Genomic DNA, 23,519 nt, shown 5'->3' on the forward strand with positions numbered 1-23,519 from the left:
ATGCTATGCAGCTCCTATATATCGTCCTTGTATTAATATCAGTCCCAGTGGTCTCCTTGAACTCCTAGTCGATAGTATTCGACTTGAGCTGACAATTTCTGTAGTCTATCTGAATGTATCATGGTCATGGTAATGCCAAGATGTTTCTATTTGGCGATTATATCAGTTACTACTGATCTAGGGTATTGCAATTTTGCTGCAATGGCAATGAACAGATTGATTGTTAATATGGCATCCAATGAAAACTCCCTATTGAAAGTCAATAGCTCAATGCATCTACTGTATTTCTTCTAGTGGAATGTAGTTGCTTCTACACCTCTTCCTGACATGTGAATGGTAGGTTATGGTTCATTTTTCCCAAATCCAAGATAGGTCCAGATACTTCAAGAAATATTATAAAAAAAAAAAGGTAAAGGTAAACTGCAGCCATTATCAACCCACTGCAGGATGGAAGCCTACTCACCAATTCATGCTGAGGGAAATGGACCATAATCTGCCACGCTGGTCCAGTGCAGGTTGGCAGATCAACTGTATTTAGCAGTCAGGGGCTTGAACCGTCTACTCAAGGAATGTGTGCTACTGCATTCCCACTCCTGACCACTTGGCTACGGAGGCCTTTCGGCAATATAATATATGAGTACACAACTAAAATTGTTGTTTGGTTCTGTGGATTAGTGCAAAAGGAATATCAAGCCAGGATCTGCCAGTAAACTACAGGCATTCTTAAGATGTGTGTGTGTGTGTGTGTTATGAATTTGGAAAAATATAGCTAATTTGTAACTATTTAAGAAGACAATGCAGGAAAATTTTAATTTGGCAATTATAAACTTAGCTTGAATGTGAGCTTGAACCAAATTAACTTGAACACGGGTACATCTGTACCTTTGAATTTCACCATTCAGCCTTAAATTAAATTTCAATGAAAAATTTTATAAGAATACTTACATCTGAGTGAAGTATATCTAACCATAGCTTTGGAAACAAAGGCAAATGAAGTGGTATTCCTTCAATGGCCACCATAGCACCTAATTAAAAAAAAAATCCAGTAAGTTGCTGTCACATGTAGATTTTAGTTTTTACAGTAGAATAGGAATTTAGATTCAGATCAGTAATCTTATGGTGGTGCTTTTTTTTTTTTTTTTTTTTTGCTTTTTTTTATTAACTATTATTTGAAATAAATCTGAAAGGGTGCCACCATCATCTTTAATGATGATATATTGTCTAGTTTCAGGTCAGAGATGCTGCATTTCATTACTATCATCAAATTAACAAAACTGCCACTGCATATCTTCAAAGAATAATTGATGATTTAAAATAAAACTGATTTTTTTTTAAAGTAAGACTTCTCAACCTACAGTACTGCAATAGCCTAGTTCTTATATAAATTCATAAAGTAATATATATAGTGAGTTAGAAAATTAAAAGGGATATAATTTTAACTATAACTTTTCACATCCAGCCACAGGCTACAGGTCTTTCTTAGAAGGTAACTGTTATTACATTGAAAATTGCTTTTTCACTGATAAATTCTGAAATATATTACAACACATAAGTATGTATGTGTTGTAACATATTCATTTTTATTTAGAAAATGAAATAATTGTAGAACAGTTCAGAGATATATGCCTTATCACAGAGAGAAACAATATACGGTTTTGTAAGCATATATTTTGATGCTGATTTATCAGTAGATCACTTTAAAGATAACTTATTGTTACTGTGATTGATGAGGACAATGTCGGCTTAAAAAGAAATATACAGATGGTTAATGGCATTGAAAAACCAGTGTATTCATTTGAAAAAGTGAGCCCCCACTTCTGAAAAAAGATAAGAGCTATGAGAACTTTAATGCAAGAATGGTTAGATGGACTACTAAAATTAAGTCAAAATAAAAATAAACAAAAAAAAAAAAAAAAAGAAAAGGAAAAAATTGATTGGCTCAGTAAGGTTGGAAAATTAAACAAGCAGAGGAGAGTCATCAGTTCAAATTGGAAGTGAAAGGTAGTGCAGAAATGAGCTTAGCATCGCATAAAATTAGAGCACATGATTACATTTCAACATGATTGCAAAATGTTTCTGTAAATATTTGTCATCTGGAACTATTTCAGCTTCACTTGGCATGATCAATATTAAAGAAGCATATTCAATCACAATCACACCCACTTCAAACATCAGGGGCACATTACAGACAGTGCTTTACAACACAGTAATGAATAACAGATCTAAAAAATTAATTAGTAATATATCTCTTCAAGATATATTTGAAGCTTTTCATACTATTGTTAAATAATTAAATGATAATTAAAAGAGAGGAAAAGAAATTAAAATTCTCTCTTCCAGTATTGATTAATTTTATTGATCAATAAAATTCATAATAACTGTCATTGTCCATGGTTGACAAAAAGCACAAAAAAGCGCTTCCATCCATAGAAATATAGATGGAAGCATTTTTTTCAGAATCGCTGTTGTGTCTTTCAACAACTATTTCAAAAGCTTTTGAACTTTTGAAGTAGTTGTTGGAGGATACAACAGTGTCTGCACAAATCCTCATCTCTGATGATGCAAGGTGGGTCATACAATTAAAGGTTGGATTGGGCATGTGAGCTCAACAGTTTGTGTAGGTAGAAAAACGAGAGGCAGTATGTGTTGTGAGTGTTCTTAGAGCAAATTGCTTTCATACTGTATGTTCCAGATTGTCAAAATTTGAACAATGAGTAAACGTCAAGTTTATGCATCTATGATAAAATCTTTCACGGAAACACACAAAACTTGCTGTTTCCTTGTTATTCAAATTGCAATATGAAAACAATTCACTAAAGAGCACATATGTTCAGTTATTTTTCCATTCTTGAAGAATGTAAAGGCCAGTGTACCAAAGCATTGGTGAAATTTTAGCATCAACTATAAATATGGTTTCAATTACAAATAATCCCTTTTTCCATTCATATAACACACACACACACACACACACACACACACACACACACACACACACACACACACACACACACACACACACACACACACACACACACTGCTGATATCAAAATAACACATACTGTTTCGTTTTTTTATGAAGTAAATAATTGTTTGTATCTTGTGACTGAATGCATTTTTTAACAATTAAGATTGTAATAGAATATATTACAGTTCTATCCTTGTGTGTTTTGGTAATTAGAGAGATTTAGAAGAATATATAAATTTCAGTGATTACAATTTTAATATATGTTAGTAAATTATTAATTTATATAAATTATTAATTATTAATGCTATCCAAGTTAACAACACCAATGTACAGATAATGCCATGAAAACAAAACACTCACTAAGATGAACAAGATCCCTAGTAATTGCATCATGGGAGATAGCTATCCGGCACATCATGTCAATCAGTTGGTGGTAGGGAGCATAAAATTCCAATAAGGCACGATCATACTCTTCATCTACTCCCTTAATAAAATAAGAAGTAAATACAGTAAAATGTTTAATAACAATGAAATTATCAAAAAATTCTTCATATAAGATATATACAGGGGATCCCCGGTATCCGAGTATTCATTATCCGTGTCCTTGCAGTTACGAGGATTTGAAAATTAAAGGATTAAAGATTTCTTTCCCTTGAGAAAACTGACCAAACAATTGAATATTTTTTGTGAGAACGATCTTCTTCATGATCAGTATGAAGTTAAAGACATAACTAAATGCTACGACACAAATTTATCTTAAAAAAAAAAAAAAAAAAAAACCCACGAACTCTGGATTTATTCTTTATTCGTACAACTGAAAAACAGCATAACTTCAATAAACTTTACTTAACCTTACATTGCGTAACATATTATAATAAAAATGTCTAATAAAATAATTTTCTAATTTTTCAGTTCCTTCATCCATTTTTTATTATAATATGTTACACAACCTTACACTGTGTAACATATAATAAAAATTTTTTAATAAAATAATTTTCTCATTTTTCAGTTCCTTCATCCATTTGTATATAATAATATTTATTATGTACTATATACAAGTACATAATAAATATTACTATATACAGAAGCGAGCTGTCCCGAGGGTGCAAGGGGGAGCATAGCAGCTGGGCGCCAACGTTCAAGGGGCATCTGAAAACCTGAAACTTACATACACATATTAAGAAAATTTTAAAGGTGGAGGCCAAATTTCAATTAGCACCACATATCCTAGGAATGCCCCCGACTATATAATATTGGTATAGATACACCATATCTACTCATCCTTCACAATGAGTTGCTAATGTATTGCACTACCTCGAATAAGTAACTCTTCACTTATAATATCAGGGTACCTGCCCACCCACCAATGAAAAGCAAACTAGCTTTGAAACAGGGCCGTTGTGAAGGATGAGCACAATATGAGATACAGATGACGTAGCCCAGTGGTCAGGAGCGAGAGTGCATAGCACGTGTTCCTTGAGTGCACCGGGGTTCAAGCCCGTGACTACTAAATACGATAAATATTTGTATTGACGATTTATTATAAACTCTACTTGACTTGGTTGTCGTGCCGGAGTATAAACAGAAAATTTATTTATTTATTTTATGAAATGATGCTTTTCATACTACTATCATAGTTTTTCTTTAAGAGTTATTATATAGATATAGAAACTCATAAAATATTATGTCTAGTTGCATTTAGTTTTATTTAAATAATAAACATTACAAAAATTGGTCCTCATTTTAAGTGGAATTTTCTGGAACCAATTATCCTCGGATAACGAGGGTCCCCTGTATAGTAAAATAATCAGACTATACCTATAAAAAAATGTATGGGTGTGTACACCATAAAAAAACTCTACACACTCTCTCTTTTTTAATAAGTGCAAAGGCTTTATATCAATATAATGTAAATTAATTAACATTAATTACCATATCAAGGGAGGCTTATATGGGGCTTAGAGGGGAACAGGTATCCTGTGTGTTATCAGACACTCAGCCTAAAACACTGATGGATCCAATATCTCTCTATTACAGAAGATTTAGGAGAAGTCCGGTTGGCCTGCCTCCCTAAAATCCACTCATGCACACCTTCTCGATGGTAAGCCCTGTTACGTCACTTAGGTGGCAACGAATGTGTAGAGTGGTTCTCTTCAAGACGCCTGGTCAGCGTGAAGAGGAAAAGACCAAACCCTCCAGCAATGAGAGCACATCAATACAAATGGCCCTCAGTCCCCAGCAGCTTTCACTCTCCCTCTTACGGCAGCGAGAGGATCAGAGTGGAAGCAGAGGGTGCTAAGAATCTCTGGGTACGACCAGGCTGCCATGCACGAAAATTGAACTTGGCCTGTTATAACGTACGATCACTCATCGGTGAAGACAGGATATTAGAGCTGGAAAAGGAATTAGAAAATGTGAATTGGAATATCATCGGTTTGGCTGAAACAAGAAGAAGAAATGAATCACTTATAAGTTTATCAAGTGGAAATCTGATGTACACCAATGGAAACAGTGAAAGGAGTGAAGGTGGAGTTGGGTTTCTGGTCCATAAAGATTTTAAAAACAACATTTTGGAATTCAAAAGTACATTACCAAGGGTGTCAAGACTAATACTCAAGATTTCTAAGAGGTACAAGCTAAAGATTATAATGATTTATGCACCAACATCGAGCCATGATGATGAAGAGGTTGAAGAAATGTACACTGAAATTGAGAGTCTTCTAGATGAGCAGAAAACCCACTACACTATTATTATGGGGGACTTCAATGCTAAGGTTGGAAAAAGGCAAAACAGCGCAGAAAGAGGAACTATAGGAAATTTTGGAATTGGTGAAAGAAATAAAAGAGGTGAAAGACTTGTGGAATTTGCAGAATCTCAAGGAATGTCAGTAATGAACACTTTTTTCAAGAAAAGGGTGAACAGAAAGTGGACATGGAAGAGTCCAAATGGACTAACAACTAATGAAATTGACTTCATCCTCACTAACAGAAGATATATTGTGAATGATGTTACCGTCCTGAATAAGGTAAATGTTGGAAGTGATCACAGAATGGTAAGATGTACACTTGATATAGATGTAGGAAAGGAAAAAACTGACTCGAGTAAATAATACAAAGGTCTTTGAAATAACAGAGGAGGAGAAAAAGCAGTATGTACTGGAACTTAAGAACAAGTTTGAGCTTCTGCAGACTGTTCAGGACCAAGATATCGACGAGGAATATTACAACTTTCTGAAAGTGATAAAGCCCAAGAAACCTATAGGGAAACAGAAATCCAAAGAAGAAAAAATTAGTCAAGAAACACTTGTCATGATGAACCAAAGACGACAAATGAAGAGCAAGAAAAACACTGACAGGGAGAAAATTGAGTATACTGAGTTATGCAAAGCCATTAGAAAGAAACTCAGAGAGGACATAAGAAGATTTAACACAAGAAACGTAGAACAAGCATTAAGGGAAAACAAAGGATTTAAATCAGTAGCCATGAGCAGTAATACAGAAAGACAAATGATACTGAAACTGAAGAATAGCGATGGTGTACTTATAAACAGCAGAGAAGGCATAATTCAAATAGCAGAAGACTACTATAGAGAATTATACAAGGAGCGAGGGAATGATACCAGCAGTGGGGAAGATGGATTTCAAAGTAGCAACACATACGACATACCCGATATTCTTCCTGATGAGGTAGAACATGCATTGAAGAAAACGAAGAATCGGAAAGCCCTGGGGGAAGATGAAGTTACTGTAGAGTTGTTAAAATTGGGAGGAAGAGACATAACACAAAAACTGGCAAGGCTCTTCACAAAGTGCATTAGAAAAGGTGTGATGCCTAAGCAGTGGAATAATGCAATCATAGTTTTGCTGCATAAGAAAGGAGATAAATCAGAAATTGGAAATTATAGACCAATTAGCTTGTTATCCCATATCTATAAGTTGTTCACAAGGGTCATTACTAACAGATTAGAAAGAATACTTGATGAGAATCAACCGAAAGAGCAAGCTGGCTTTAGGACAGGATTCTCAACTATGGATCACCTTCACATAATATCACAGCTAATGGAGAAAGCAAATGAATATAAAACACCATTACGCCTGGCATTTGTGGATTATGAAAAGGCATTTGACTCCATACAGCATAAGGCAATGTTTCGGGCACTGGAAATACACTGGATACTCCATATATTATGATTTTGAAGAAAATATATGAGAGTGCTACATCCTTTATTAGACTAGACAAAGACAGTAGCAAATTTGAAATCGAGAAAGGAGTTTGACAAGGAGACACAATATCTCCGAAGCTGTTTACTGCTGCCCTTGAGGAAGCTTTCAGAAGATTAGACTGGTCGCAGAAAGGAGTCAATGTGAATGGAGAGTACCTAAACCATTTACGATTTGCAGATGACATTGTGGTCGTAAGCCACGATCCCAAAGAATTAGAGGAAAATCTTAATCAGTTATGCACAGTTGGTAAGGATTTTGGACTAAAGATGAATATGGCTAAAACAAAAGTAATGATGAACAAGTATGCCACGGAAAGGGAAATAATGATTGAAGGAGCAATAATTGAAAAGGTGGAGTCATATACTTATCTGGGACAAGTTATTAGCTGTAATAATGATAAATGGCTGGAAGTCAAGAGAAGAATAAATTTTGGATGGATAGCATTCAGGAAATATAGTCACATACTGAAGAGCAATATCCCAGTTTGAAACGTAAAATAATGAATCAATGTATACTCCCCACCATGACTTATGGAAGTGAAACTTGGGCACTCACCAAAAGAATGGAAGAGAAGCTGAGAACTACACAGCGAAGAATGGAACGAATTATATTGGGAATCAGACTGTTAGATAAGAAGAGAAACACATGGATTAGGCAGCAAACTCAAGTAAAGAACATTCTTATCAAAACTAAAGAACTAAAATGGTCTTGGGCAGGACACATAGCTTGAAGACATGATGACAGATGGACTAAGAAAATAACAGAATGGTACCCAAGAGGAGCTAGAAGAAAACCTGGAAGACAAAGGCGGAGATGGATAGATGAAATTCATGAGTTTTTGAGTAGTAAATGGATGGCCAGTGCTCAAAACAGAAGGAACTGGAAAGTTGCTGGAGAGGCCTTCATCCTGCAGTGGATTGAAAATGGCTGATGATGATGACCATATCAACATTAATTAATATAATGTTAATGAGCTACTAACAATTTTTTTTTATCTTTCCTAATCCAAATCATGGTGTATTCAATCTTCAATCACTCTTCCTTAGATTATGACACAAAGTTAGGTATTTTTTCCATTATATCTTTTTAACAGTTAAAAATTTAGTATTTCAAGTTAGATAAGAAAAGTCACGGTTAGAAAGGCATATAACAAATAATCAACATGTTTGTTTGCAACAAAACTGATAAAAAAAAATGAAATAATTATTGTATTTCGTAACAGAATTTTTATTTTAAAAAATATTTACACATAGGTTTCCATAGCGTAGCTGAAGCTGCCGATAACCGTTGTTGTTGTTGTTAATAAGGCTTAATGGTGAAACGGCTGCAGTGGTCATATTATGCCTGTTCATTATCTTACTGGTAAAACCGATATAGTAAGTTAATTAAAAGAGAATAAGTTTTTTTTTTTTTTTTTATGAATACCCCAAACGTGAGAGGTATTAGAACCTATAGTACTCAGTGCTGTGCATGGGTTGGAGGTTGAGAAGACGAAAGAAGATATTTGTTGACATTAGACTTGAAATACGATGAAGGAAGGTTGTTCCAGAAAACAGCAGATGAATGAATAAACGAGGAAGACGAAAAGTTGGTTTGTGAATTTGAAGTTGAATAGTAGATGGAGGTTGGCTGGCGGTGGCACGTGTTCAGACAGTTTTGAGAGAGAGAGAGAGAGAGAGAGAGAGAGAGAGCGGGAGTTATAGAAGCCAATTCAAAAGAACAGTGCCCATGGAAGTATCTGTAGCAAAGGCATACAGCTTTGAGATAGAGAGTGGAGAGACTCTGTTACAGATGAGTCATTATTAACCTAATTGCCCTTTTCTGAATAGAATCTAGAAGTCTGAGAGAGGTTTTGGGGGCACTGCCTCAGATGTGGGAACAATATTCCATGGTAGGGTGGATTCGCGATTTGTACAGAGTGAACAGCTGTTTGGAATAAAAGTAATGCTAAGAGTGAAAGACAAAACCGAGTTTATCAGTGCAGAGGAAGCAATATTTGTAATGTGCTTGTGCCAAGAGAGATTAGAAGTCAGAGTAATCCCCAAAAGAGATATATCAACTTGCCTAGAAACTGGAGTGTCACCAAAGATAAGCATAGGAACAGAAGAATCTTTTTTGTGAGATATAAGACAACTGAGTTTTAGAAGAATTGAATGTTGTTTTTGGTATTTGGCTTAACGACACAAGGGCTACCGAGGCCAAATTGTGTCTGCTCATAGTTTATTCAGTCAAAATATACCAGTGTAGATGTTAAATTAATACTCCTTTATAGGCAGGGTGAGCTGTGAATATTTTAAGAATGGGCTCGCACTTTTGCCGACTTTTTGATGTTTCATATAAAACCATCTACCACTCGTGCTTGGCAGACGTGCAACTTTTTTATTCTTTTTTTTTACAACTAGGGAAATATAATGGATACATGTTTTTCATGATAAAATTTTAATATTGAGAATAAAAATAACAAAAATATTTCCCATATTACAAATAACGAATTATCACAAAACATTCTAGAATATAAAATCAAATATGTAGCCTAGTGGTGAGGCGCGTAGGTGCATAAGTACACATGCCTTGAGTGAGCGGGGTTCAAGCCCGTGGCTGCTGAATACAGTGCTGTTTCTTGTATTCTGCATATCTTGTAAACTCCTTTGACCATTTGGTCGTTCTGGAGTATAAATAGAAAATTTTATTACATAAAAAACAAACTGTTCTAGAAAAGGTACACAAAAATCACAGATTACACGAAAAAAAAATTGCACAAACAGTCAAGAAAATTTTCTTTTAAAAATTGCATATGAAATTTACTTCTTTATTAATATTGACATAACGATCCGGATCAAATTGAAGCAATTGTTGTTGTTGTTATTTGGTTTTTAGGAGCATTGTCAACTAAGGCCATATTGCTCCGGAAATATGCGGTGGTCACTCCCTGACCTTTCCGCATCCTCCATATTTGGTGGCTCACGGGCTCGAACCCCGGTTTAATCAAGAAGCGTGTGTTACACACTGCTGCTCCTGCCCACCTGGCTACGGTTGTTGTTGTTATTATTTGGTTTTTAGGAGCATTAGCAACTAAGGCCATATTGCTCCGGTGCGGTGGTCATTCCCTGACCTTTCCGCATCCTCCGTATTTGGTGGTGACGGGCTCGAACCCCGGTCTAATCAAGAAGCGTGTGCTACGCACTGCTGCTCCTTCCCACCTGGCTACGGAGGCGCCAATTGAAGCAATGATTTTCCATTTAGATGTATGGTCATCATAATCTGCAACATGTTTAATTTTCAACATTATTCATTCATTCACGCGATATTATTCATTACGCTGAAAGCTCGCTCAGTTTCAGCACTGCTAATCGCAATGGTTTCAAAGACATTTCTGGCTTTCTTAATTGTAAAAGGGAATTTCATTTGATTTTAAAGATAAACTGTCTTCGACAAAATCTCTAAAATTATTAATTTTTATTTCATATTTTATCAGAAAACAAATTTCTTATTCAGTTTTCACAGTCTTGCCACCGAGATGAAAGTTCTTTTAAATTCCACGATTTCCGGTAGAATATGTTTACAATTTCTTTCAATGGTATAATTATTTTCTTTATTTAATTTAAAATCACTCTGTTGCATTAATATCTTATCCTTTGAGGATAAAACAATGCATTTAATAACTTGTCAAGAGGTAATTTTACTGTTCTTACTTTCGATTCCTTCAAATTCTTTCCATTTCAACATGCTCTCAGATTTAGCTTCATAATTTCCTTCAGAATTTTTCAAATTAGCAATAGCATTGGCAGTTTGAATAATTAATTTATCTGCTTTTGCCATAGTGAATCTGTAAAGCTTCTGAAATGTAAGAGAGCTCCTGCAGGGTGTTGATCATTAGTGCTAAATGGTTAAGAAATTCCAGATTTAAAAGTCGCTTTAACAATCCCAAATAAAAATAAATTTTCTGTTTATACTCCAGGGTGACCACACGGTCAGAGAAGTTCACAAGGTAGAGAGAATACAAGAAACAGCACCGTATTCAACAGTCACGGTGCATGGAGCCGGGTCACTCAAGGCATGTGTATTTTATGCACTCGTGCGCCTGACCACTGGGCCATGGCGGCCTCTAATTCAAAATGTTTGCACAATGCAGGATAATTCCCTTAACCTGCAATTACCATTCGCAAGCTACAAGCTGCTCTTCGTAGCCCGAACACACGACCGATCTTTGTAGTTTCCACATCAATTTCTTTAGCAATCATCCTGAATTCGTGCTAGTTTTTTGGAGATTGGTAATACAGTTTTTTTTTTTTTTAATTATTGCCTGTATGCCATTATATTTTAGAACATTTTCTATGCAGTGAAAGGCTCGACAAAGTTTCAAAATCTGCCAAAATTTCATCTTCGTAAAGTTTATATGGTATCTTAGTTACCTCAATTCCCCCCCTATGTTGCTACTGTCACTAGTTCTTTGAATACTGCAAAATATCAGAATCACTCAGATATTCAGCTACTGTGACCATGTAAACACAGACAGGAGAAATTTACTGGAAGGCGTGGATCACTCACTTCTCTGAAAAACATATGCCTTTTGTCGGAGTAAAGGGGAACCACAACACAGGTTGACCAGAGGCTATTATCCATGTCTGGAGCCTTCTGAATCCTCTAAATGGCTATGGAAAGCATATTGACTAGCGCAACTTCTCGGAATGTGGCTGCATAAGTTTTATGGGCACCACTAACGTTGTGGAACAGTAATCCTTTTCACCCTTAATTCGCGCTTTCTGATTGCCTAAAGGCCACAGGTGAGAACAATGCATGCAAAGTTGTCTTTCCTAATCTGTTCGTTACATGAAAATTATTTTCGTTCTATGGAAACTACTGTATTTTAAATGTAATTACCAAGGGGATTTAAAAAAATTCGGTATAAAGAAGTTCATTAAACAGAGGTCCAACTGTAATTAAATTAAAAATGAAGCAATTTTAAGAATACATAATGGATCGATTGCACCATTAAAATGCTGGGAATGAGGGCCTGTTCGCCCCACCGTAGTTTCGGCTCTGGATACTCAATAATTGCATTCAGGATTTTATTTGTAAAATAAATGATCATCTCAACAATGGGATCGCAAATTTTCAAAAAAAATAACAATGGGCTCTTGCAAGCCCACTATATATAGCTCACCACGGTGTATAGGTCAATACATTTTAAAAAGATTATAAGTTCTATGTTTGCATAATTTCCCAGGATATGAGTTAAATCATGTGAGACATTCAGCTTAGAGAGTGACAGAAAAGTGTTTGAACGTATGGTTGAATAAAGGTGGCAATCAAACACGTAAAATGGCTGACAGTAAGTTGTTGTGACAGGATGAACACTGGGGTGGATCTTCTCCCAGTAGCAGGAACAGTGGGTATGATGAGTGTGTCCAATTCTGAGTCTTGCCAGTACTACTTCCTCTCGTCTGTTTTGTCGAAAGCCTGAGAGCCACTGCTTTGGTTCTTGCTTTATCTGGTAAAGTTTATTGTTGGTGTTTATTTTACAGATCTGTGACCAGTTGTCGTAACTTGCTTTGTGAAGAACAGGCTTACAATCAGTGTAAGGAACCTGAGGACGTTCTGGGATAGCTGGTTGAGCTAGGAGGTCAGCACTTTCATTCCCAGGAATGCCAGAATGGCCAGGGATCCAGCAAAAACTGATTGACTGATTGGACATGCTGCAGGGAAAATAGCTGAGAATGAATGTTTTTCAAGGTAGGATGAAAAATTCTTCCTTATGGCAGACAGCACTGAGGGAGTCAGTGTAAATTATGGCAGGTGAGATAGAAAGTTCAATAATTTTACTAAGTGCTAACTTGATGGCACTTAGTAAAATAATTCGGATGCGAAAACGCTGCAGGCTAATGGTAGTGAGGCTGTAACCGTATGAGAAGGAAAAACTGCAGTAGAAGCACAAACTGTACTGGCTGTTTTTGATGAATCAAAAACAGCCAGGCATGGGAGTTCAGAGTAGTGTGAGCTAAGTGCAACTGCCTGATATTAAAGGAAGGTACAATATTCTTCCCCCACTCCAGAAAATGTGTATCATGTGAGGCAGAAATGAATGTCCAAGGTGGAACAGATGCAGTTGTGTCCTGAAAAATATCACTTAAATTGATATTCCAACTCTGAGAAAGCTCTTTAATCCTGAGTGAAGCAGGTCTGTTTTCATTTGGCTTGCTGTCATATAACAAATCCCACTGAGTATTTTAAAGATACTCCCAACTGGGGTGTGATGGAAGACTGGATCTTAGCAGTGTAGTGGAGCAGTAATGATTTCCTACAAAGATGTAATGGAGGATCATGTGCTTCGATATAAAGACTGGATTGGAGAAGTTCTAAAAGCACCCAATGCAGTCCTGAGAGCATGTGCTGGATAACATTTAGATGTTGTAAAGTAGTACTCCTGGCAGAGTCATAGACCGGACAACAATAATCTAGCCATGAACAGATTAAAGTTCTATAAAGATGCAGTAGAGTATACCGATCAGTACCCCATGACATAGCTGAGACTGATTGCAATATATTCAGATGCTTTAGACATGTATTTCTTAAATGAGATATGTGAGCTTGGAAGTTCAGTTTGCTGTCTAATATCAGTCCAAGAAATTTAATGGTATTAACAAGCGGGATTGGAATACTATTTATTTGTAGTTCTGGATCAGGATGGAGAGCTCATTTCTTGCAAAAGTGAGTGAGAGTGCATTTCTTTTCTGATAGTCGGTAGCCATCCCGTTGTTGTTGTTGTTGTATGTTTTACGGCGCAACGGCAGATATAGGCCATTATGCGCCATAGCCATCCCGTGAGGTCCAGGATTGTATTTTGGTAATGGCAAGTTGGAGCTACCGTTCGATGGTGTTCATACTTTGAGACTGACAGGAAATGGTAAGGTCATCTGTGTACATGTAAGTTTCAACGGTTTTTGGGATATCTTGTGTTATGCTGCTAACTCGGATTGAAAATAGTGTTGGACTAAGCACCGATCCCTGCGGGACTCCTTCTTCCTGAATGTAAGATGCAGAGAGTACATTTTTATATTGGACCTGAAAAGAATGCAATTGCAGAAATTTTTAATTATTTTTGGCAAATGGCCCCTAAGTCCCAAATCGTAAAGGTCCATAATAATCCAATGATGCCATGTAGTGTCAGATGCCTTTTCAAGATCTAGAGTGACCATGACTAGATGTCGTTTCATGACAAAGGCATTGTGGATATGAGATTCGGCTTTGATAAGCACGTCCAGCGTTGATCTATTCTTCCGAAAGCCATACTGATAATCTGGAAGGAGATTCTGTGACTCCGGGATGTAAGTAAGCATAGTATGAACGATCCTATCAAAAATTTTACCCATGCAGCTTGTAAGAGATATTGGCCTATAAGATAGGAATGATCTTTTCCTGGTTTGGTAAAGCAATAATGAAAGAATGACGCCAAGAAGAAGGATAGGCATTTTCAGAGAATATCCAATTATAAAAGATTATAACAAGATACTCAAATCCTCTTCAAGTAAAAGCTTCAGCATAACATAATGAACTCCATCTGGGCGTGCAGTACTATTTGAAGGTCTGTTTAACGATTCTCAAAATTAAAAAAAAAAAAAAAAAAAAACAGACCAGCTGGGTCTGTGTGACTAGAAAATGGTAGCCAGCTGGAGTTGGGAACATTAAAATCACCAGGGAAAATTACCTCACTATTAGGAAAGTTGTACTGCAGAAAGTCAAGAGTTATAAAGAGTTCCAAGTGAACTTTCCTAATAGTGAGGTAATTTTCCCTGGTGATTTTAATGTTCCCAACTCCAGCTGGCTTCCATTTTCTAGTCACACAGACCCAGCTGGTCAAGATGCTGAGGCTTTTGCAATTGCTAATAACTTAGCACAGATTGTTCATTTACCTACAACAGTACTGGACAATTCTAACCAAGAGTTCCAAGTGAACTTTCCTAATAGTGAGGTAATTTTCCCTGGTGATTTTAATGTTCCCAACTCCAGCTGGCTTCCATTTTCTAGTCATACAGACCCAGTTGGTCAAGATGCTGAGGCTTTTGCAATTGCTAATAACTTAGCACAGATTGTTCATTTACCTACAACGATACCGGACAATCCTAACCATACAGCCAATATGCTTGATCTTTTTCTCAGAAACAACCTTCTAAGTACACGGTTGAAGGCCGGCCTGCGAACACCATTTTAGAGCTGTACTCTCGAAATGTAAGGAATATTGGATCTCGCCACGATTTTCATCATAACCTCAAAAGTCATCAATCATACTGCATGAGGGAAGAGATAGGGAAGGGTTTACTGGAACTTAGCTCTGGAGACTAAATATGGGTTCCACTACTTCAAGCCTCCAATAAGCAAAGTGGTGGTATAACACTGGTTGAGGAGAGTCATCTCGTCATGATATTGATGAAGGTATATCAGGGTTGTTAATGACAGTAATGGCAGTGTGCTACTGGAACAGGATCTAGAAAATTTGGGCAGATGGGCTAAGAAGTGGCAACTGAAGTTTAACCTTGACAAATGCAAAGTACTACATATGAGTAGAAGTAACCCCAGAGAAATGTACCAACTGTGTGGTACTACACTTAAGGTGGTAGAAAATGATAAAGACCTGGGAGTAATTGTTCAGTCAGATATGAAGTTTTCTGAGCAATGCAGACAGGCTGCCATGTGATTTTGTCACTGATATATAGGAATTTTGCTAGCAGGGAAAAGGAGGTGATTGTCCCTCTGTATAAGGCAATGGTTAGGCCATGCCTTGAGTACTGCATACAGGTCTGGAGGCCTCATTTTAGGAAGGATGTAGATTTGCTTGGGCATGTACAGAGAAGGGCAACAAGATTGGTGAGGGGAATGAAGGGATCCTCTTACCAAGAGAGGCTTAAGTTCTGCAAATTGCAGGTGTTGGAGACTAGGCACCTGCGCGGTGATCTGATTGAGGTGTATAAGGCCTTGAATGGGTTGAGCACACTGAATTATGATGGGATCCTTCCACTTGTTCAGATTACGAACCTAAGGGGGCATAAATTCCAATTAAGAAAAGACAGATGTAGAATAGATGTGCGGAAATTTGCCTTTAGCCAGCGGGTGGTTAATTGCTGGAACAAATTTCCATCTGTCTTTGTGGAAGTTGATAGGTTAAATAAATTTAAGGAGGAACCAAACAGACATTTGGGGGGAATGGTGTGATTTTTTTTTTTTTTTTTTTTTTTTTTGGCTGATGCTGCATAAGCTCATACAATTGCTTTCTTGCATCACATGCCACTATTACTACTACTACTATCTACTACCTAGTATTGCCTGGTAACACAGAGGGGCAACATTCCTCTGTGTGGTGTGAGCACGACACCTTGACCCGTGCTTATTTTGGTTCACACTTGGGTGGTCACCTACAGTGTGCTTGCACGTGGGGGTTACATCCAGGATCACTAACAGTCCCACCATTGTGAAGGTGAAGCAGAGGATTTGGCTGTCAGAGACTGTCCAGACTTCACCGAAATTAGGTACACTTGACTTGCGTGCTCCAGACTTCACCGAAATTAGGTACACTTGACTTGCGTGCCAACCAAATATTAGTTCCTTAGCGTTTTAGACTCCCAGGTAGTATGCACAGCTTGTCTGGCATATCTCAGAGAATGGCTGCAACAGCCTCAAGGACCAAGGTACTGTTAGTGAATTCATTTTAAATAACTGTAGAATTCTATCAAGTTGGCATTGTTTATTATATATATATTTTTTTAATGAAAACCCCAAACACAAGAGGTATTAGAACCTATAGTACTTAGTATCGTACTTGGGTTGGAGGTTGAGAAGATATTTGTTGACATTAGATTTTAACTTATGTAGACTGTAATTTTCAGGAAAAAAACATGAAGGAAGGTTGTTCCAGAAAACGGCAGTTGAATGAATAAACAAAGAAGATGAAAAGTTGGTTCTGTGAGTTTGAGTTGGACAGTAAACAGATGTTGGCTGGTGGCGGCACGTGTCCAGACTGTTTTGAAAGATAGAGCAGGAATTATAGATGCCAATTTAGAAAAACAGTGCTCATGGAAGTATCTGTAGAAAAGGCATGCAGTAGAAACAGTATGTCTATGAGACAGCAAGAGGAGAGCCTCTGTGGAGATCAGTCATTAATTAACCTAAATGCCCTCTTCTGAATGGAATCTAGAAGCCTAATAGAGGTTTTGGGGGCACCACCACCCCAGATGTGGGAACAATGTTCCATGGTAGGGCAGATTTGCGATTTGTAAAGAGTGAACAGCTGTTTGAAAGAAAAGTAATGTCGAGAACGATAGAGAAAAAACAAGTTTTTTAGATGCAGAGGAAGCAATATTTGTAATGTGCCAAGAGAGATTAGAAGTCAAGGTAATCCCCAAAAGAGATATATCATCTTGCCTAGAAATCGGAGTGTCACCAAAGATAAGCATAGGAGCAGAAGAATCCTTTTTGCGAGACAGAAGACAACACTGAGTTTTAGAAGGATTGAAATCAACTAAGTTGTCTTTGCCCCACTGGAGAAATACATGGAGATCGGCATTTAAAGAATTGGTAGCGGATATTCGAGAAGTTGAAGCTGATTGAGCAGGGCGAGGTTTCTCAAACTGGAAAGTGGAATGCAATGTGCTATCATCGGCAAAACTATGGATAGGATTTCCAGTCAATGGAAGAAGGTCATTAATATACAAAAGGAAAAGAGTGAACCTTGGGGGACACCAGCATTAGACTCCCAGTTAGCAAGTACGGCTTGTCTGGCATATCTGAGAGAATGTCTGTGACAACCTCATGGACCCCTATAAGGTGATGTGTTAATGGTTCAGATAATTTTTACAAAGAATTGAAGTTTTCAGTCCTGTCAGCATGGTAATGAGAGCAGTCTATAAGGATGTGATTTACGTTTAACAATGTGTGGCGGTATTCACTATGAAGGATCTTCCCCTGCAAGCAGAAAGATTGGTGTCAGAGGGGTGTGGCAATTCTGTGCTCTAGCAAGAAATACTTCTTGTCGATTTTTCTTAAATCTGAAGTTGCACAGTTGTGGTTCTTGTTTAAGATGTAATGGTTTGCTTGTCTGAGACTACCACAGCTTCTTCCATTGATTGTGGAATGCTTATTGGATAAGAGGTTTATATTCTGAATATGGAACCTTTGCTTATGTATAATATTGGTTGATGGGGGTTTTTAAAGGTTTCATCTGTATTTTAATTTCCAGGAATTCCAGTGTGCCGTGGAATCCAAACAGAATTTCACTGATTGGCATGTTACATTATGCCGAATAAACCAAGAACATATTTGCCTATAGCATATCAGGTCAACTTACATGATTAGACTCCCAGAGTGCATGCCCATCTGATCATAGCCATTGGTGAATTCTAAGCAGTATCATTATATTGTATGCCGGTAGAAGATATCCTTCCTGCAACTAGATATCTCCAAATCATACTCACAGAGCTACCCAACCCATAAATGCATAGAGTCTAAGTGCAGATGGAAACTGCAGATTGCAAACGTGGCATAGTGAAACCATGGATCGATGTGGCACCAGGAATGGCCAGTGCCTTGAGGAATTCCAGGTCAACTCTACCTTCATGGTCCTAAACCAACTGTTTAAACATCCGACATTCTCCAATACCCTCTGGAAATCAACTATAGATATCACATTTGAAAGGGACATCGCTGCACATAGCACAGACTGGACTGTGCATGACTAGTGGACCACTTGGTCATCACATTCCAGCTGAACCACTCCATAATCCAGTCACCTTTAAACAGACAGATATTTCCGTGGTAACAGATTTGCTGTGGAAAAAGAGGACTGGGATCTCTTCAAAGAAATACTACTCTTTTCCTTATCTTCCCTCCTGGCAGAAAAAACCCAACCCATGGATCCTGATCAACACCAACAAGCAGTCACTGACATCATTATAATAGCTAGCAATTTAGCCATCGAAAGAAAAAGACCCATCCCTGGTGCAGGGATGTGCACTCGAAGAGAAAGGCTTTCCAATGAGAGTGCCGAAGTAGAAGTCCTCCATGGACAATACAAAGAAGCAAGAAACACCTACACAAAAATTATCAGGCAGAGAAAATGTAAAACATGGGAACACCTTGTCTACACAACCAGAAATTACGACCCTTGAGGCATGGTATACCAAGTTACCACAAATAAACTCCCCAGGGGTGAGGTTATCCCATCCATCAAAACCCCATAAGGCAGCAATCCATCGGAAATATCCTGGACACGATCTTCCAAAAGTCAGTAACCCCCACTACAAGTACCCAAATCCAACTTTGTGAGGACAATGACACCTACTCTACACAGCAAAAGGAAAACCCATTCAGGCTGGCAGACCCAACACAGCAGTACAAAAGATCAGAAATAGGAACACTCTAGGAATTGACCTCCTGGAATCAAAGATAATCAAAAAGGCTGTAAAATATATCCCACAGACAAGTGGGCTGGTTTACTACTGACACTGACTGGAGAACTGCCAGCATCTGCTAATCCTCAATAACCCTAGGAAGCTCCAATGCCTCCTAGATTTTTACAGGCTCATTGCCTTATTATCAGTACTGAGCAAACTCTATGAACACCTACACCAAAGGACTGAAGCTCACTACAGTATTGCTGGACTAAACTCTCCAAATCAAGTTTACAAAGGGGTGGTCCACTATAGATGCCTTGGAAAAAATTATCACAGCTGCAACAAATACACCCAAGAAGTATTTCTTTGTCATCTCAGTTGATTTCACTGGGGCGTTTGACTCACTCTGGTGGTCAAGTGTCCTTGGCTGACTCCAGGCTATGAGGCTACAAGGAATATCCTTACAATCGTGTCAAAACATACCTCACACAAAGGGCCATTGTTGTCAATGCTCCATATAGTCAAGTAAAGTGACAAGTCTACAAAAGTTGTTCCCAGGGCTCTATTCTGGGAGAGGGCAGTGAAAACTATTTGAAAATACTGTCAGACAAAACTAACTCCATCTTCCTTAAAGGAAACCTGTTTATCACCAGACCATCCCAAATTAAAATTCATGGAACTACTATAAAGTTTGTGACAGAACTCAAATACCTGGGTGTGATTCTGGACAGAAACCTGACCTTCACACCGCATCTGGAACACCTACAAAGAAGATTCGAAGCTACTTGGCAATGGTGGCCACGATCTCCCGCAGGGACCGGGGTCTCAAGCATTGAACTCTGACCCTAATCTACAATGCAATCTTTCTGCCATCCATTACATATGCCTCTCCAATATGGTACTCCAAGGTCACTACTGTGGTGAACAGAAGGAAACCTGTCACCATACAACTATATCCTCCTTACCATTATGTGCACCTGCTGCACAGCCAGCACAGATGTCCCCAGGTTCTTGCTGGAGCACTGCCACTGGATCTGGAGGTGGTTAGAACTGGCCTTCTCTACCATCTCTCTGAAGGAAAAACCCACTTTCCTGGAATGCTCGACAGACCCCGCCAATAACAGAAATATGGAAAAACAATTCCTCACTGAGCACCCTCAGCAGGCGTGGCAAAACACATGGTCTAACTCGACCAAAAGCAGCAGTACAAAGAAATTCCTCCCGGCCACTGACCTTTATATTCCCAAAATCACCATCATGGTTTTTCCCTGGCCTGCACGCCATCTACCTTCTGACAGGCCATGGACCAATTAAAGGGAAACTCCAAGCACTAGGACTGACGGAAGATCCACTGTGGTTCCTAAGAGTCCTGGGGCCACCTAATGTATGATTGCGAGATTTGCAAGGAACTCAGATGTAATCTCATAACAAAAATACATTACCTCCCCAAGAACTGGGCACCAACTACTCAAGAATGAAGAAGACTACAAGGCATTTACTTCCTTCGCCCAAGGTCTCTTTATACAGCAACGAACCTTCCCTCCAAACTGAGAAATCACTACTGACTCTGACAACCCAATACTGGGACTGAACATCAGATCTAGACCTAAATCCAGATTTGAAGACAAGAATGACATCACCAAATCAATCCTAAAAGATCTAGCTACTTGCCTCAAATGTGTCTACGAGACCTGACTCCTAAATTTGGACGAAACATTGCTGTTGGACCCAAAGCTCTGTTGGTCACAAACTCACTACTACAGGACCTCATGAAGAGATTCTGAAGAAAAATGTGCCAAATGGTACATTTTTGACTCTAAACTCCACACTCTACCTAACGGGGGGGGGGGGGGGTTTGTCTCTGTCCAGGAAGCCTTAGGCAACTCTGGCAGAGACAAGCCAGAGAATAATGGGCAGCCTGGCTACCTCCCAGCAGTGTGTGCAGTCCCACAAGGGGCCCCTGCAGTTAAATTCCAGGACACAAAACCAGAACAAAACATAATACTACACATTCAATGTACAACACTTTTCTGGCATTTACAGTAGTACTGTATTTCTTCACAGTGTACATGTGGGAAACCACAGGTGGTGCCTGACCTTGACACTATGCAGAGCGCATTTATATCTTCAACAAAGTAAATGTAACCTAACCTTTTTGACAAATTCTCTTAAAAAACAAAACACATATATTTATATGTATAGTGAAATTAACCTAACACAGCTAAAATATACCACAAGCAGTCCAGTAAGAACAACAGTCCACTCAATTTCACCCACATCAAGTCATTCACGCCAATTACAAAAATGAATTGATATAACACTTCTGTTGTTTTTTTCTGAATGTCTTTAATGGACTGAAAATGAGTTCCCTTAATTACACTTTTCAGTTAAGGGAAGTGAAAAAGTCATAAGGGGCTAGGTCTGGCGGGTAGGTTGCATGTTCACAGGCATTTGTTTTTTGGCCAAAAACTGGTAGACAGAGAGCATCTTGTGTGCTGGAGCAGTCAACAATGGGGCCAGCACTGAGCCCTGGAGGACTCCACTTGATTACAGATTAGTAATGAAGAGCTATGTTCATTAATAAGAACTCTGTGTTCTCCCATTCAACAACCCTTTATTCAGAGTAGTAACTTGCCCTTAATGATGCACTGCTCCAATCTGCATAGTAGTCTTTTATGTGCAACAGCATAAAAATGTTCTTGAAATCCAGTATATGATATCAAAATTAATTTTTGCATCAGTTCCTTTATTACTGCATCACAGAATCCACTCAGATTGGTTAGACAAGATCACTTCTTAACAAATTCATGCTTTGACTGCAGCATAACTGCATTCCTGTCCAGATGGTTCTGCATTACTTCTTTAACCAGATGCCATTATTTTAACTGTAAGAGAAGTTACGCCAACAGGTCTTAATTATTCATGTCACCTCTGGAATCAACTTTGTGAATTGTGGATACATTTGCACATCTCCAGTCCATAGGGACCTCCTCTGAATCCAAAGATGCTCTTATAATTATGGCTGAGGTTTGCTTATCTCCTTTTCTCCTTCCCTTAATATAATTAGATAAATTTCATACACCCCAGGTGCCATTTTTATGTATAACTACAACAATTCTTTTCCTTTCCTCTCAGTTATTACAAAATCATTTAGCTCCCTGTTAGAGCTTGATAAACTTCTGGCATTCCCTTCCCTAAAGAATTCCCTGTGTGAAGTAGATACAAAATATCAATTCAGTTTGTCAGCAACCTGAGTAGGATCATCAACATCAAGTGGACCAATGTGATTCAACCCCTTTCTCCTATTATTGTTAATACAAGTAAAGAAGTCTTTCTTTGCATTCTTTGCCAGAGATTTTTCATATTCTGTCTTAGTTTTATCTAACCTCTTTTGTGACTTGATTACAGATTACTAGTTACATCCACCACAGCCTCCTGTATCATCTGATTATTCATAAGCATCCTATGCACTTTAGTTCTCTGCAAATCTTATCAGTTTACTTGACATGCATTTGGGTCTGAGCCTAGAGTGGTATTTCTTAGTTGGTATGAAAAGCTTCTATGATTATTTCCCTGAATGCTTCCCATTTAGAATTTTCTGTTGATAACATCACTAAATAGTCCAACTGCAAACAATTTACAAACTGTCTGAAACCACTGTAGTCATCCTTACAAAAGCAAAAGTCCTTCCCTTTACCCTTGACAGTAAAAAAAAACAAAAACAAAACAGAGGATCTTTCACCTGCAGATTTTAAATGCATAAAAAATCACTGCTGATAATGAGATCAAGCATAACATGTTGCTGTAGAAAAGTAAACCAATAAATCCACAAAAGTCTTGCTAGTGTGAGTGAGTGATCAACACACAAGTTCCAAACAATACTTGGAAAGTTAAAAATCCCCAATTATAATCCATTCTGATTAACTGGAATATTATCTCTCTATTTCTTT

At 37.9% G+C, this 23,519-nt stretch overlaps 1 protein-coding gene across 1 annotated transcript in view; it reads right to left on the reverse strand.

The window, feature by feature from the left end:
• The window catches only part of puf (ubiquitinyl hydrolase 1 puf), a 1,022,896-nt gene that overhangs the window by 56,851 nt on the left and 942,526 nt on the right, over nucleotides 1–23,519 (reverse strand). Inside the window, exons 73-74 of the mRNA XM_090376705.1 lie at nucleotides 3,326–3,449; nucleotides 946–1,025 (exon numbers count right to left, since the gene is read on the reverse strand). Coding sequence (XP_090232831.1) covers nucleotides 946–1,025; nucleotides 3,326–3,449 — 204 coding nt within the window. The remainder of the gene's footprint in view (nucleotides 1–945; nucleotides 1,026–3,325; nucleotides 3,450–23,519) is intronic.

This window comes from Mastigoproctus giganteus, chromosome 6 (genome assembly GCF_048544385.1).
Source record: "Mastigoproctus giganteus isolate SK-2022 chromosome 6, ASM4854438v1, whole genome shotgun sequence".
Lineage (NCBI taxonomy): Eukaryota > Metazoa > Arthropoda > Arachnida > Uropygi > Thelyphonidae > Mastigoproctus > Mastigoproctus giganteus.